This window comes from Cygnus atratus, chromosome 20 (genome assembly GCF_013377495.2).
Source record: "Cygnus atratus isolate AKBS03 ecotype Queensland, Australia chromosome 20, CAtr_DNAZoo_HiC_assembly, whole genome shotgun sequence".
NCBI lineage: Eukaryota > Metazoa > Chordata > Aves > Anseriformes > Anatidae > Cygnus > Cygnus atratus.
The window spans coordinates 207,531-224,772 of record NC_066381.1 but is presented as its reverse complement, the minus strand read 5'-3'; the positions used below and the strand labels follow the sequence as shown (position 1 = coordinate 224,772).

Here is a 17,242-nt window from a genome sequence, read left to right as displayed (position 1 = left end):
GTGATGTGGATCTGGGATGCCCTACCAGCATTGGCTAGGCAAAACAGCAACCTGGGGAGGGATCCCTCAGGGGCATAGCTCTTCTCATGTCTGGCGCAACAGATAATCACATAAACCTTCCCTCAACCTCTGCAAGTCTTAGCACAGATTCTCTCCCCTCCTTACCTCCTCTCTGTTGTTGCTGAACTCTCCCACTCCTTCCGGGCTGGGCTGGACTCTTGCCCCAAAGGCAGTGTTAAGACAGGAATCTTGCTATCATAAAAGAGGATGGCAAAACATCCTCCTGTCGCTTGGGCATGTGAGACAGTAGACAGTTTTAGCTTTTCAAGTACAACTTTTTAATGACTGTTGGCATGGAGACAAGTGTCTGGTGTAATCTCTGTTCAAATTCTCTCTGCTCTCCTAGCATGGGGAGTGGGAACCCGCAGCTCATTGGCTGGATCCACTTGTGACTGCAGTCCTGTGTGCCTTTCTCTGCACTGCTCCTCCCCAGGATGTCCGTGCTGGCATGGGCGCACACAGGCAGCAGGGCACTGGTGTGACGCTTACAGTGCATGGGGCAGCAGGTGGTGCAGTGGCATATCTTAATCACCTCCTGCCTGCTCTTGGCCTGTGTTCTTGGCACTGAGTGAGTCTTGTTGGCTCCATCAGCACTGCTGTGCTCAGTGGCTTCAGTCTTTACCCTCACTGAGCAGCTTTCCAGTATGTTCCTTGACATACTACTTCTGGCAGCTGTTGCAGGACTTCTGTCCTTTGCCTCTGAAGACAGTAGTTCCCCTGAAGTGGCAGCAGTGACTGCAAGATGAATGAACAGCTTCAGCTGCTTTCTAAGTCTCAGCCAAGCTGCAAGTCCTGCAAGCCCCTGCTTCTGTCATGCAGACTCTGGATTTCAGTCTTGTCTGCACCTTCAGCCTTGCTCAGGGCCAACAGCTTCCTTTTCTGTGCATGCCTGCATGCTTTGGCGAGAATTTATCCTGCACCACCTTGTTGTGCACATCCAAGCTCATCACTCCCTTTGCAGTCACAATCCAGTCTCTCTCTATGGATACAAGTCCTCAGAAACAGCAAGATCAATCTTAGATCAGTCTCATACTTCAGCAGCCATCCTCCTGCAATCTTTGCTCAAAATACTGTAGTAATTTTTCATGTATGACGGGTATATGAGCTTCCTTGGGTTTCTGTGCTGCATTTTCAGTTGCTGTCAGCTGCCTGACTCACCTGAAAGCTCTTGAATACATCAAGTGCTGCAGAAGTAGGCACTGTTAGAATTAAGGGGGTGTCTGACTTCCTTTATTGTGGTCCCTGTTGCTTGTACAAATGAAGTGCTGCTTCTTCCATTTAGTCTTTGTGTCTCCAGGGCTCTTGGGAATCCAGTCCCCCCCACGTCTGAGTCTGAATTCCTGGGGTCAGATGCTGCTCTGAGAGGGTATTTGATAGGGGTTTGTTCTGTTGTCTCGGTTCCAGTTCTCGCTGCTCAACAGAACAAGTTCCTGTAGCATTCTCTCGTGCCACAGATGGGAGAGAGCTCTGCACCTGTTGTGGCATGTAGCACTGGAGGGAGGGTGCATGGTCCGCAGCTGGCTGGAAGGGAGAGGGATCTGCAGTTTTTAGTGGAGGGAGCCTCTGCTGGGCTGCACATGGGAAAGGATGCGTAGGAGACTGGAAGGGACTTGGTTACAGAGTGGGAATATTGGCTTCTATGATTCTCTGCGGAGCTTAAGAGAGGAGGGAAATGTTTATGTGGTATCCTCTTGATGAGACTTAGCTAAAAAGGGTGCTTCATGTGGAAGCTCAAAGGCTGTCGTGGAGGAAGATGGTGAGCTGTCTTGCTAGCAGGGGTCCCTGCTCTGACATCTTGAAGCTGGTACTGGAGATCTTTCGGGCAGCAGCAAGGTGGACAGAGCTGAGCCATGCAGTGCCATGAGATGACAGGCAAAATGAGCTGTTCAGCATTAGCTCTAGCAGGGAAAAGGACTCTGCAGTGTGATGACACACAAAGCATGGTCAGACCGATCCACGATCTCAGCTGGGACAAGCAGAGCATGGCATCCTGGCTTTTGTGAGAGGTGAGGATTGGGAGCTGGGTTTGGAAGGCTTTTGACCTGCCTCAGGGAGGAGTGAGCACAGGGCATGTGGAGTTGTCCCAGGAGCAGCCAATTCCCACAGCAGGAGGCAATGAGCTGCTAGCCGTGGGGGCGGTAGGGACAGGGAGGTGTGAGGCCTTGTGGTGAGCAGCGGAGAGCTGAGCTGCCACAGTGTGCAAGGACAGCAGGCATGGCTAGGCCGGCAAAGAGTCTGCATGCGCCAGCAGGCTGGGCTTTCTTTGCTGCGTTATGCTGGCTTTGTGTGTCCTTCCAACAGTGGGTGAGACCATCCTTCGTGTTAGAGCGATTGGCAGCAACTAGGCCTTTTGTGCCACCAGTGCATGAACACACAGTGAAGTGAGACCCTGCCCTAACAAGCTGCAGCAAATCAGTGCAGTACAAAAATTTGAGAGGTGCTGTAACAGCTGATTGGTACAAGGTAACACATATAGTTAAGCCCAACACTTAAGCTCCACCAGTATGAACTTTCCTTTCAGTGAGACCCTTGTTTCTGTGCTCCCAGCTGAGGTGTCTACGATTTTTCCTTGATTTTAGAGCTCTTGAAAGGTACATGGATGTCTGGTGACCCAAAGACAGACCCAGATGCCTGTTGCACTTCTTTCTAATTGACTGAAGAACTGTTTTTGGAGCTGGTAGGTGTATGTGATGGGAGCAAGAGCTTCAAATCCTCTGAGAGAAAAGCTGGTCCCTTTACCTGCAGGAACACCTTGACCAAGACTGTCCGAGCTCTCCACAGAAGCCAATGGGCCGCAGCACACTCTGAACGACACTGGTCCTCTCTTGGAGTGATCAGGGCCCCAGTATGCATGGAGCAGATCTGCCTATGGAGGGGAGAAGGCTGCCCCTGGCAGCATGGGCTCTGGGGGATGTGAGAAGGCACCAGCGGTGTGTCACAGCACGCACACCATGCTCAGAGCTGTAAGCGGGAATCCTCGGGGTGGCTGGACAAGGTGCTGAGGATGGAGCGCTGAGATAATTGCACCAGGAGTGCTTTCGGATGGGTGCACGTTCACTTAGAGCCCAGGTGGGAGCGAAGCAGCCAAGCTGCACAGGTTCCCCTCACATTGAACCTGTTTCATGTGCAGTCGGTGGATGAGTGAGTGGGTCTGCACTCACTGCTGCAGCTCCTCCCAGATGAGAAGGGAGCTTGTGTGGGCAAGTGTGAGCCTGGGGACTAAATTAGCATTGCTCTTCAGGGGGAGCTGCTGTCAGTAGAGACAGCTCCTTGACGGGCCTGCCCAGCCTCCCCAGGCACAGCTTGGGGGTGGCAGAGAGAGAAGACAAAAGAACAAGAAGGTGGGCTCCACAGCTCCGGCCATGGGGAGGGCTCACGGGGGTGATGGCAGAGGGGGCGATTTCTCTTTTAGAAATGCACAGTGCTCTTATCACTTGATTAAATTAAGCCTTGTTCCTGTTGAAGAGAACTCTCCCTGCTGGTAGGTTGTGTGATAAAGCTCCTCTGCATACCCACAGAGGAGCGCAGGGACCCCAAGTAACACCCTGCAGAGCTTCTCTCAGGCCCCTCAGAGGGGCTGCCAGCCCATCGGAGTCTATCTCCGGGAACCCAGAGGAGCACAGTGACACAAAGGCAGGCAGGAGCCCAAACTAGGGGCTCAGGAAGGGCTACCCTCTCCAGGCCCTGCCTGCAGAGCCTCGGCCCCAGGGCTAAGGCATGAAAGCACAAAGTGTTATTTCTGCCTGGGGGCATGGAATACAGGGGAAGAGCATGTGGACATTGTACAGAACATGTTATATGATGTTTAAGAGAGGAACCAAAGGTGGGGAAAGGGGTGGATCTGGATGATGTGGAGAATACCAAGAATGGGAAAGTAGAATATGGGGGCAAAAAAGGCTGGTTGCATGTGGACAGTTTACTGGTCAGAATGCTTGTCTGTCTGTGTTTTATGCCAGTGATCAGCACAGTCTGTCTTATTAAACTCCATTTCTAACTTTTTTTGGGTGAGGGCTCTCTGTTCTGTGTACACATATGCGTATGGGGTGCGAGCGCAGCAGCCAGGGTCAAATGCAGCGGCGAGGGCTGGTGCGTTGGCAGTGCAGCCCCTGGGGCACATGTGCCTGTGAGCACCCATGGGGATGTGGGTGGACCTGGGTGATGGGTGGGGTGGCCCTGAAGCAGGGGCCGATGGTGAGGGTAAGTGTGAGAGCTGTCTCCGGGGGACCAGCTGTTTGTCAGGTGTGTGTGGCCAGCCATGCACGTATGTATGCGCCGTGCATGCGTGTGCTCAGCAGGAATGCATGCTCAGCCTCACTGCTGGCTAGAGCAGGGGCATGGAGCTGCAGCAGCCTCACCACCAGCAGATGCTGGATCCAGCCCAGCTCCCTAACACCTGCTTTCTCCTGTCACTTCTCCTCCCGGGTCAGTCAGGCCTTCACCTGTGCCCCTGCCCCATGGTCAGGGCTCTGAATGTCCCCAGAGACTTGCAGAGCAGACAAGTCCTGGGACAGCCTGCTCTGTCTTGCTCCAGGCATGGAGCCGTGTTTGGGACTGGGAGCAGGGTGGGGTGAGATGGCTCACCTGACAGAGCAACACGGGCGTGATGGAGGCCCACTGTATATCTTGTCTGGTCAAAACTACCATTTTCCTAACTCAACAATCACTGTTTCTCTGGCACAGATTCCTGCCCAGCACTGGGTCCTTTCTCCCTGTTATTTATCTCATGCCCCTGGCTAAACTGCCAAACTGGCAACAGACCCAAATCCACAACACCAGGATGGGCAAAGCCCTCCTGCTAATGTCCCGGCAAGGTGCCAGGAGGGATGTAGCCAGAAACCAAGCACCTCTTGTCTGCCCTGCTGAGCTCCCAAGGCTCCTGGCTTGGGCGACAGGGCTGAGGGTTTTCCCGGGCCCTTACCAAAGCTGGGACAAAGCTGGCAGGAGAAGGGCTGCTGGCCAAGCCCTGCCATGGGCTCCTGAGCACCCTGCTCTCCTCCACACACCTGCAGGAGAAGCCTTGCAGGCTCTGGATGCAGCTGTGCGGAGCAGAGGCCTCACACCCCGGCAGCTCGTCAGAGGGCCCCGTGCAAAGGTCCCTTTGCCTCGTCACAGAGCCCGCTGCTAGGGGCCGGGCCCTGCCGCTCATGTCCCTGCTCCGGAGGCGCCCCACTCCGAGACGTGGAGGGGGACGGGCACCGAGCTGCGCGGCCCGGGGGCTGAGCCCGGTGCCCGTGGCCACGGCGTTGGAGCCGGACGGGCCCCGCTCGGCGCCTCCGCTGGGTTTCGTCGCGGCCGCCAGAGGGCGCCGCGCCCCAGCACTGCCTCGGGGGGCTCGGCCCGGCTCGGCCCCGAGCGCCGCCAGCGGGGCCTCGCGCTGGGCGCCGGGGCTCTCGGAGGCCCCGGGGGGGTCACGTCCCCTTGTCGGAGCTGAGGGCAGCGCTGAGCGGAAGCGGGCGGCAGGGAAGAACCGCAAGAATCCAGCAAGACCGAATTCACCTGACAAAAAAATCTGTGGTGCAACAGAAAAAAAAAAAAAAAAGAAAAAAAAAAAGCTCGAAATGGCTGCACGGGGCACAAGCCAGTGGGCAGCGATGTGCCCCTGTTGGGGTGGTGGGAGCACTGCAGGGGACCCCTTCTGTGTCCCCCGAGCACTTGCACAGCACGTGGCTCTTGCCTGAAGAAGGCTGCAGCCCCCGAAGAGCCACCACAGGAGCAGGCCTGTGGAGAGAACTCGTGCTGGAGCAGGGGGAGAGCTGAGGGAAGAAGGGGCAGCAGAGACAAAGGGTTATGAGCTGACTGTCACCCCCATTCCCCTGCACTGCCTGGGGGAGGGAGGTCGAAGAGTCAGGAGTGCGGTTGGGGAAGTCCACCTTCCCCAAGCCAAGTCAGTTTTGCCCGTGATGGTAGTGAGCGACCTCCACAAACGTACTGCAAGCTACCAGCTTTATAACCTTCATTTCTCCCCCTGCCCTGCCAAGAAGGGGGAATAGTGCAGTTCAGGGACTGTCTGTGTGAGGTCTCTGTCATGGCACTGACTCGTGATGAGTGGACATTTCCCAGGGAACAGGCGCAGAGTTTTGCTGGGACGATAATGCCTGGCTGACATATGGCTGCTGCAACACACAGAGGCTGTTCCTGTAGCGCTGCCTTTTGCCTGGGTGCCTCTGGAGCTTCTCCCTGGCAAAGGACTGCAGGCAGGAGCAGACCCAGGCATCCTCACTGCGTGTACCCCAGCACTCTGCTCGTCCCAGGAATCCTGGGGAGCTCTGTCCCCCCTCAGGCTGCTCCAGGGCCTCCTGTTGTGCCCCGCTGGCACAGCGAGGTGGGCGGCGGGCACAGGGGAGCCTCCTGACAGCGGCAAGGCCCCCCCCCCCCCCCCCAGCAGCCACCTGGCGCCGTTGCTTTGGGCCTGGGTCGCCTCACGGCTCCTCGAGAGCCCAGCTCCGGGGCCCCGGGGGCCCCTGCCCCACTGCCGTCCCAGCCCCCGCGGGCTGCCAAGCCCCTCCTGCGGGCGCCCCCCGGCACGACCCCTGCCCGCGTGCCCCGCTCCCAGCGTACCCCCACGCGTGGCACCCCGCAGCGCGACCCCCCTCCCGTGGGACCCCCCCCCCGCCCCGGCCGCTCCCAGCGCCCCGCGGGGCCGCTCCGCTCTGCCGGGCTGCGCGCATGTGCCGCGCCCGCCCCTCCCCCGAGCGGCGGCCGGGCTGAGCGGCGGCGGGGCGCGATGAAGGACCGGACCGGGGAGCTGCGCGCTGTAAGTGGGGGGCACGGGGCAGGACGGGGATCGCCTCGCCCCCGCTACCGGGCGGAGGCGCCGGCGGCGTTCTGGGCTCCCGGGGCCTGCGGAACCTGCGGAACCTGCGGAGCGCGGCCGCGATCCCCCCCCCCCCGTCTCCTCGCCCCGGGCCGTGTCTCTGCACCGGCGGGGGGGGCCCCGGCCCCACCCGCCCCGGGGCGAGCCGGGTGCCGGGGTTGCGGGGCACGGAGCGGAGCGGTCCCCGCGGGCCGGGCGGTGCGGCCGTTCTCCGAGGGCTCCCGCGGCGCCTCTGTCCGCCGCTGCCGGCTTCCCCTCGTTTCGGGCGTCGGTGCCCGGTGCTCGTTCGAGGCGCTCGTCCAGCGCCCGCCGCCGCCCCTGCGGCCCCGCTGCTCGCCGAAGGCTTTGGGCCGTCGCGGCCGCTGCGGGCCGGCAGCTCGCCTCGTGGTCCTGCCCCGTGCGGCAGCCGTTCGGGAGGCCGGGCGAGCTCCCGCAGCCGAAAAACGGCCGGCTTCCCGCTGGACTGGGGGTAGGGGGTGCGGGGTGCGGGGGCTGTCCCACGGTCCCTGCAGGCGGGGGCCTCTCCTTTCCTCGCGCGTTTTGCTTTTTCATCCCTCTCGCTCTGCTGATGTCATCTGGCCTGGGAAGAGCCTGGAGCTGCGCAGCCGTTCAGGTGTGGCTGCGCGGGCGGGTGACATGAGGCAGCACCCTTGTCGTGGAATGGGCACTCGTCCCCCGCGGCCGGGCACCGCATTGTGAGAGAGGAGGGAATGAGATGGGCCATGCGGCTGTGCCACTGCGCCAGGGTGACTTGAAACGGTATCAGAAATGCACTAGGAGCTTCAGCAAACGTGCACCTGGCAGGTCCTGTGCTCTAAAAATAGCCGTTCCCAGCTTGGCTGCTGCAGGTTGTGTGCTGTGCTGTACACCAGGGGTTTTGCTCGGCCTGGCAGGTCTCGTAGCTCCAGACAAAGATGCGTACTGGGGCTGAGCGTTGTCTGGAGAGACCTAGCTGAGGCCACCTGAAATGGGAGTCTGGCTTTGTCTGGAAGGCGCGAGGAATACGGAGCTCTCCTACCGGTGACGCTAGTGAGCGGAAGAGGGGGTGGCTGTAGATGCTTGAGGAGAAAGGGACTATAAAAAGAAAATCTGTACCCTTCCTGCTCGGCCTGGGTGCTTGGAAAGCACCCAAACAAGGGGCTCTTTCTCCATGAACAGCGCAGGTTGTGGAAACAGAATTGGAAAATAGGCTTTTTAATAATAATAGTGAAACCCAGCTCCGTGAGCGTCCTCTTGGCAGCCAGTGCTGGCTGAGAAGTGATGCTGTAGAGTATTTTAAAATCTCTCCATTTCTTTAGATATCTTAAAAAAAAAAAAAAAAAAAAAAAAAAAAAAAAGGCACATGCCGTTTTTTGCATCAGGAGATTTTTGCGTCTCTCCTGCAGATGATCCTTATTTGGCGGTAGCATGAAGTACCTCCAGCCGTAACACTGAAGGGTCTGCAGCCCTCACATGCAGGAGCTTTCCTGGGGCTGTTTCTGGCACCCGCTGGGGGGAGCGGGGAGGGGGACACACTGCCTGTGCCCATGCACTCAGAGGGGTCCGCATGGGGCTGTTGGGTGCAGTGCTCGGCTTGGGGTGTGTAGATGCCCCGGGGGTGTGTGCTGTGGCTGGCCCAGAGCCTGGCAGGGCTGCATGAGCAGGGCAGCACATGAGAAGCTCTGGTTTAGGGCCGTGCTGGCAGGAGGGGTGTGCTCCCGTATGGGACGTTGGGGCCCACTTTGTGCTAATGATCTGGTGCCTGGAGCCAGCCTTGTTAACAGCCTCAGACAGTTCCTTCCTGTTGTAATACAGCATCTAAATTCTGCCAGGGAGATGATTTAAAAGAAGAAAAAAGCTGTATTTTTTGGGGTTGAGGAAGGGATGCAGGGCTTTTGCTGCTGTGCAGAACATGAGCTTCCTATCTTAATGGGATTTTTAAAATCATGCTTGACATTCAACACGCTGATCTGTGTCTTTTCTGAACCTTTGGACCCTGATTGTTTTCAAACTCATTTTAGTGTATCTGGTGCTTGGGGGTGGCAGCACTCCCAGGCCTGCTCTGAACTGCCTTGGAACAGGGAAACTTACATTTGCAAAGTGTACCCTGCTATGGAGGAGGAACAACCTGCAGGCATGATTGTGGAAGATGACCAGCAGAGCTCTGTGCTCTTTGCAGGTGGTTGCCACATGCCATTGAGGCCAACAGGAGCAAACCTGTTTGCCCTGAGCCTGGATTTGGCCCTCTGCTTGACAAGCGCAGGTTAACACCTGCCCTGTGTGTCCTCCAGTAGTGTGTTGAAGTCCTGGCATGTGGGGTGTCCTCGGTGGCTGATGGCACAACCCTGTCTCCTGAGTACTCCCCAGCCTGTGCTGCACCAGCGCTGTGCTGCTTTGTTGGGTGTTTTTGGGGCTGTTTGGCAAGCCAGGTCCTCTCGTCGTGCTGTCACCTTGTTGTAGCTGGGATTTGTCCCTGTGTTACTGGGCAGGAAGAAATGCGCCCCGCCTTGCTGCATGAAGAGATTCAACGTGACATCTAGGTCAGCCCTAAAGACACTCTGGCATCCTGCAGGAGGTGCGTCTTCCCAGTGACAGAACTGCGTCTTCTCTGCAGCGGTGTTTGTTGGGGATCCCCCGCTGCTGGGGTGGGGAGCAGCTGCCTGTGATGGGGCCAGGCTGCTGCTGCGGAGGGGAGAAGGGGCCTTCAGATGCCACCGATATGAGCCTGAGCAGTGGTTGTTCAGGGGGGTAATGCCAGCACGCCAGGATGGCCTGTCACTGCCGCACAGTACGTCTGTGCTGGATGCACGAAGCTCTGCCGTCAGCAGGGCTCAACATCCAGGGTGCCGTGGGGCCCTGAGACCAGGGCTGGCGTGTGTGTGCAGGGCTTCAGGAGTCCCGTGGTGCACCATCCCACCGGGGAGGCGATGGGTCTACTAGGGTGTGAGGCCTTGCGATCTCTGGGGTGCAAGACAGGTCCAAATGGTAAAATGAATATGAGCAGTGTTTTGAGAGGGAGCAGGAGGAGGTGAGGGATAGCAAGCATCAGGCCATGAAGGTGGTGTTTGGGAATTCCTGGTCCCTGAGTGCCCCGTTTCTTGCTGAGTGTGGCTTGCTTCCCCTCTGTTGAAGTGGAGAGGTGGCTGCGCAAACCTGGTTGGGTGGGGGTCCCTGTCTCTTGACGAATGCCATGTACTCGGCACTACGTGCAGTTAAGAAATGTGTGTCTAGGTGATTTCAGGAGGACAGGACTCAGCTTTCAGCTTTTCATGCGGACAATTAGGTTTTCTAATATTTATAGATCTTTGATGACCATGTTAATTGTTAGCCTCTAACGGGGCTGGGAAGGACCATTTGTCAGTTGACAGATCCTTTCCCTGTTTCCTACCAGAAGGTGCTTGCCCGATGTCTTATGCAGTGGCCTGAGAAAGTGGTCCCTGAGATGCTGAAATGGATGCTGCTCAAAGAGCATGTTCAGGTGCTGAGTGGGGAGAGGTCTGGCTGGGAGGCCGCGCTTGTGGGATGTTGTCCAGGCTTGTCGGGTTTCCATGCCAGCAGAAGCTTCACCAATGTGACAAAGACCTTCTTTGGAGCAGCATCAGGAGAGAAGAGCAGCCTGTGCCTGGCTGAACCCTCACCCCAGAGGCAGAGGTATGGACCTCATGCACACGGCGTTTACCTGCTGGTGGGACTGTGTGTCTGTTTGGAACTGGGTGCACATGCAGAGGTTTGTAGGGCCAAAGCCTCAGTGGTTGCTTGTAGCCTGCAGCAGTACATGAAGTGAGTGTAAAGTTTCTGGTGATCTTCTGATTGGGTCTGAAGACCTACCTTCCTCAAGTGACATTCACTGAGAACAACCCCGTGGGAGGTAGAAGAGTTGCTTTTAATGTCTAGTGTTCGTTTCCCATCACGCCTCATTTCAGAGCCGAGGCATGTCCCAAACTGCGGCAGTCACTTCCCTGGCGCTGGCTGGCAGCGGAGGGAGTGCAGCCCTCGTTCCCAGCCTGCTGGCAGTGGCAGCAGTGGGACTTTGTGTGGCTGGGGACAGCACATCTCTGGGGGCTTCCATGTCAGTGGGACAGATGTGGGGATGTGGCCCGCTTGTACGTGTTTCTGTTCCACAGAACCGGGTTTGCCTTTCTCAGGAGATGTCCGTGCATTTGTATGATAGCATCCTTCCCACAACAGGATGGAAGCACCTCATTCCTGTCAATGTTGCATCCCTGTTTCATGTGTGGCCTCCTGCTTGTGGAAGCTGTGGGGAGGAGTACGTTAAAATAAAAGCAGAAAGCGAGGCCAGCTTCAGGTCTGGCTCTGCAGATCCACACTCTTTTCTTCTGCAGCAGCTAGAATCTGCAGCTCAGCCCCCCTGTATGCTTTGACTTGCAACCAGGCCTTGTGCCATCTCTTGTCATTGGTAATACAGCGATGCTCCTGCAGATGATTTTTCTCTTGCAGGCACAATGGTAAAGTCGACTGAAGTTGTTCTTTTTAGCAGGAGTTGTGTGCCTTTGATCTCTGTTTGGACAGGGAGACTTTTCCGTAGCACAGAATTGTCAAACTCCAGTATACAAAATTCACCATTGGCCCTGCGAATAGATATATTTGCTTATTTAAATACTGTCATCTTTTCCTTAATTTTTAATAACCCTAATAACCCTATTTTTTTTTTTTTTTTACTCCTCTTGGTTGCATGACATGCTTTCAAGCTCTTCTGTTCAACCAGAAGGATGATGTCAGTAATTCAGCTCCACTCTGTCCTTCACCCATGTGGGAGCCGGGGTTGTTGCATGGAGCGCAAGAGCCGTCTGCTCCATGTGACATCTGCAGCAGCCAAAGCTGCACAGGCTGGCTGCAGCTTTGTGGTGCAGCTGGGGCGGCAGGTGGTGGCCCTTCTGTGGGATCTGGAGGGAAGAAAGCTGCTCAGGAAAGGTGTGTACTGACTACCTTTGGGCCATGCCTGGCCCTGCCGTGTCCCTGCTGTGCTGCTGAGTCTGCAGCAGGGCAGCTGCTGCATTGGCTTGCTCGGGGGGTCTGCAGAACAGGAGGAGGCAAAGCACGGGTAGTCATTGTTCCTTGGGGTCTACTGGCTGTATGAGCAGGACTTGCTGAGGAACGACTGATGTGACACGAGCGAGCCCGCAGCAGTGCGTGCGCCACCGGACTTGGGTGCTGTCCTTTTGGAGCGTGCTTCTGCTCCCCAGCAGCTGTGGGATCCCACATGCAGGCCTGTCTCTGCTGCTACGACAGCCCTGCTTAGGGCAAGCCAAGGAACACCTGAAATCAAGAAGACCCTCTGATATGCTTTCCATGCTCTGGTATGCAAAGCCCGTGTTGAGACCCCAGTCTCTGGGTCATCTCTGGACAATGTTTCATGCCCCCTTTCTGGGAGGTCTGCAAAGAAGTGGGGGCACAGGAAGAAGGATGGAGGCACAGGGGGGTATGGAGGCTTCAAGGGACCTGCCTGTGCCCTGCCCTCGTGGGAGGCACAGCACAGCCAGCACAGGGCGTGCATCCCTTTCACATCTCCTAGTCCCCAGTGAGCATCGCACTGTCACTGTGGCCCCTATGGGTCACAAGGAGTGGCCACATCCAATGGGCAGCTGCAGCCTGAATCCCGAGGTGCTCATGCTGTGCAGGGCAGCAGCTGGCACTGTCCTTGGGGTGGGCTGAGGGCCCGTGGCAGAGGGGATGCCTTTTTCCCTGTCTCAGCCTCTGCTGGCACCATCCTTGGAGGGGCTGGAAAAGCAGGATGCTGAGCCCCGGGGTCCTGGGGGAGGGTGGCACTGTCTGCTTGAAAGCTCTGGTCGAGACTCTGGGGGCTTGGTGGTCCTGCTGAAGTCAGCTGGAGGTCAGAAATGTCCCTTGCCACCTGAAACTTGGTGCCACAATGTGAATGTGATGTGATCTTTTTGGGTTTCAGTAAAGCTTTTGACACAGTTTCCCATAGGATCCTACTGGACAAAATGTCCAGCATACAGCTAAACAAAAACATCATACCATGGGTGAGCAATTGGCTGACAAGCAGGGCTCAAAGGGTTGTGGTAAATGGGGCTGCATCAGGCTGGCTGCCAGTCACCAGTGGGGTCCCCCGAGGTTCCATTTTGGGGCCAGTTCTTTTCCATGTTTTCATAAATGATTTGGATGTAGGACTAGAAGGTGTTTTGAGCAAATTTGCCAATGACACTAAACTTGGAGGAGCTGTGGACTCTGTTGAGGGTGGAAAGGCCTTGCAGAGAGATCTGGACAGATTGGAGAGCTGGGTGATCACCAACCGCATGAAGCTTAACAAGAGCAAGTGCTGGGTCCTGCACCTGGGACGGGACAACCCTGGCTATACGTACAGACTGGGCGACGAGATGCTGGAGAGCAGCCCCGCAGAGAGGGATCTGGGGGTTGTGGTTGATAACAAGATGAACATGAGCCAGCAGTGTGCCCTGGCAGCCAGGAGGGCCAACCGTACCCTGGGGTGCATCAAGCACAGCATCGCTAGTCGGTCGAGGGAAGTGATTGTCCCCCTCTACTCTGCGCTGGTGCGGCCTCACCTTGAGCAGTGTGCAGTTCTGGGCACCGCAGTACAAAAAGGACGTGAAACTGTTGGAGAGTGTCCAGAGGAGGGCAACTAGGATGGTGAAGGGCCTAGAGGGGAAGACGTATGAGGAGCGGCTGAGGGCGCTTGGCCTGTTCAGCCTGGAAAAGAGGAGGCTGAGGGGAGACCTCATCGCAGCCTACAGCTTCCTCACGAGGGGGAGTGGAGGGGCAGGCGCCGATCTATTCTCTTTAGTCACCAGTGATAGGACCCGTGGGAACGGTGTCAAGCTGCGGCAGGGGAGGTTTAGGCTACACATCAGGAAGAGGTTCTTCACTGAGAGGGTTGTTGCACACTGGAACAGGCTCCCCAGGGACCAAGTCACGGCACCAAGCCTGCCAGAGTTTAAGAAGCGTTTGGGCTGTGCACTTAGTCACATGGTCTGAATTTTTGGGTAGACCTGTGTGGTGCCAGGAGTTGGACTCAGTGATCCTTGTGGGTCCCTTCCAACTTGGATATTCTATGAATGCAGAAAATGAGGCATTGCGTTTGCAAGCCATATATGTTTGCTGTGCAGTGGAGGTCTAAAATGGTTTGAGCCAAAGGGGTTTAGGCTAGTTCTCGTTGTTTTAATTGCAAGTGTCTTTGCCTTTGTGTGAGCTGCTCGGAAGCTATACGAATGTTTGTTTTGCTACGTATCTCCCAGTTAACAAGATTGCTCAGGAAATATGCAAAATTACCACTACAGGCAGAACATGTATGGTAGGGCTCATTAAACTATGATAAATTGTTACTTCCAGAAAATTATGTATATTAACAAAAAGGAGGAGAGTAAGCACAAGTGCAGGACCCAGGAAGACTGAGTGTGCCATGCTGCCCTGGCTTCAGATGGCCAGGGTTGTCACCTGAGTGAAAATGCGGGAATGGTCATGTGGATGTCCTCTGACTGCTGAGTCTGCATTATCATCCTTAAGGCAGATACATGGGGAGCGGGTGGCTCGGGAAACAGAAACAGAGCAATATCAGACTAGGCATAAGGCCAAGGAGAGCGTTTTTACTTAAAAGAAATACAAAGAGGCAACTCTGGAAGGGCAAGGGTTGGATGGCTCTCAGAGCAGCAGGGGCAATGTGCTGCAAACAGCCTGTGCATGTGCCATCAGCAAGCGGAATGGCTGGCTGTGGCTGCAAAGGATGAGCCCCTGGGGGTGGCACTGTGGGACAGGGGATGAGCCCACGGGCAAGGAAGCGCTGCTGGCTTTGCCTGGGGTGGGAGCCTGGAGCAGAGTGGTGGCAGCGAGCTGACGTTGGGCTCTTCTGTCTCGCTGCAGGTGGTGCTGTCTGAAGGGTGGGCACTTTCCCCCAGGTGGGAGCCAGTGTGTTTGCTGACAGCTGAGGATGGGCATGTGGCACATCTCACTGTAGCATCTGGGTAGTGCAGGTGTGAATCCACAGGCACCATCTACCACTCCTGCAGCAGGTGCTGCCTTTCTTTGCTAGACTTCTCTGCACCTTCCCTGTGCTACTGATTGTGAAAGCCAGCAAGTCACTTTGGGGAGAAAGCTTCTTTGAGGCCTCAAATTTGCGGGACTGACACTGGCCCTGTGCACAGTGCTTCAGGTGACAGGCTTCCCTGGTGAAGCATCCAGTGGCATCCAGGGGTTTGGTCTGTGATGAATGGGTTCGTTGTGGTGTACTTTAGTTTTGGCACCTATCTTGAACTGCATACCTGTGTTGTCCGTTAGGAATGCTATAAATAAATATTATTATTTGCTTCTTTTGCAAAACTAAACAGCAGCACAGCAAGCTCTGCCTTCCTCACAGCACCAGGCGAAGTTCAAAAAACATTTTGGCTTTCCTGCAATGCTTTTCTCTGTGAGGTGTTGAGTGAGCTGGGCAGCCTTGAGAGGAGCCCGCGTTGTCCTGCCTCATTCCAAATACCGCACTGCCGTCTCAGTCAACTCCAGCTGGGATGGATTGGCCTCACTGTGAGTGGGTTGTCTGCTGAGTAGGACACTGAGCAGTGCGACTCTTGGCGTCATCTTCTGGGAAAGCTGTGCGCTGCTGTACAGGGAAGTTGATTTAGCTGATTGGGTATGGTGTATTTTTAGGCAAACATCTTCCTTTAGGTGTCAGATCTCAGTTGCCAAGCTGCGGTATTATGGTACTGGCACTGCCAATGGAGAAAGGACAAACTTGTCCAGGTTCTTTTTGTAAACCAGGAGAAGTTGGTGGCAAACCTCTGCACTGGAGGTTAGATTTGTAGAGAGTGTGTTAAAGCTGATGCATTTCTGGTGGAGTGGCTTCAGCAGTAGCTTTAGGTGACTTGTGTGGCAGAGGTCACAGAATGGCTGAGGTTGGCAGGGACCTCTGGGTACTTCTGGTCCAACCCTGCTCAAGCAGGGCCACCCAGAGCACATTGTCAAGGACCACATCCAGGTGGCTTTTGAAGATCTTCAAGGATGAGATCCACAACCTCTTTTGGCAGCTTGGTCACTCGCACAGCACACAAATGCTTCCTGATGGTCAGACAGAGCCTATTCTGCCTCTGGTCCTGGCACTGGGCACCTCTGAAAGGAGCCTGGCTCTGTCCTCTTTGAACCCTCCCATCAGGTATTTATGGACATTGATGAGGTCCCCCTGACCTCCTGTCAAACCTGAGAGTGTGTCACGTTTTTAGAGACAATTCACCACGTGGATGAGTGAAGCCACCCAGCTCAGGGGGTTACCAAGTCCACGTCTGGGTTTCCCAGGTCCTCCATAAGGCAACAGGCTGTCCCCTCATCCTGGAGGCCTGTGCCCTCTCTGCTGCTGGGTGCAGGGATGGCAGCACAGCAAATGTGGGAGAGGAGGAGCCCTGTGAAAATGTTCCTGAGGGGCAACCCAGGCTACTCTTGGCTTTGAACCAAACTTGTGACAGTAATGAAGACACTGAGCTGGGTGTGACAGTCCGTTTTGTCTCGGAACCAGCTCTCCTGGTCATTTTTGCCATCCCACGTGCTGACCCTGTGGCTGTTGCCGTGCGCACGTGGGCACATCAAGGCTGTGCCACTGCCCATGACCTCACTGACCTGTTTCACAACCACAAGCGATGTGGTTTGGCTTTGCTGCTATTGGACTGTTGTTGCAGTCCTGACTGGGTTGAGAATTCCAAATTTCCTGCCCAGAATTATTTCTGAGGAGTTTAATGCTAACTTGTTCTTACACCAGTGTTTCCCTTTAACTGGGAGAGGTTTCTCCTCCCTGCCGCATTCTGTGCAGAAGCCATTGGGCTGTCTTTGCTGCCGCCGTTTGGCACGAGAGAACAGACTGAGGCTGCGTCACGTCAAAGTCTGCTGCAGGGCAGAAATAAGCTTTCTTCATGAGTCTTTCCCTTAATAGTGCAGTGGTTCAGTTTTTAGTGGATGTTTACAGGCTCAAGTTTATTTTCATAAGACCTAACTTAAAAAAAAAAAAATCATTTGTCCATGTTGTGTGAGTTTTCTGATGTTCACTGTTAGCCTCGGCGATTTCCCATCCTGCTGTGATGTCTGTTAGAAATTCTCTAGTATTAAATCTTCCTTTTTGTCTGCTTTTATTTTCAGATCTTCCATCAAGTCCTGTCAGACATGCAGTATGTGATGTACAAAACAAATGTTCATTTCGTTTTTCCAGAAGACATTTCATCTTTGCCTTCTGGGAGGACTGGTGTCTCTCCTGGATGATGCTTAAGCTTCCTTTACAATCTAGACAAAGGCACCAAAGAAATTCATTACCATGCTTATAGCCAGTGCAGTCTCATTTGATGGTTGTGGGTTTTATGGACTGCACTGATTTTCTCATCTCTCCTGGTGAAATGAACCAAGGGGGCTGTGGTGCCAGCT

At 55.5% G+C, this 17,242-nt stretch overlaps 1 protein-coding gene across 1 annotated transcript in view; it reads left to right on the top strand.

The window, feature by feature from the left end:
- Positions 1-6,755: 6,755 nt before the first annotated feature.
- Positions 6,756-17,242, top strand: part of STX1A (syntaxin 1A) — a 106,370-nt gene continuing 95,883 nt past the window's right edge. The window contains exon 1 of the mRNA XM_050714738.1: positions 6,756-6,814. Coding sequence (XP_050570695.1) covers positions 6,785-6,814 — 30 coding nt within the window. The 5' untranslated portion in view covers positions 6,756-6,784. The remainder of the gene's footprint in view (positions 6,815-17,242) is intronic.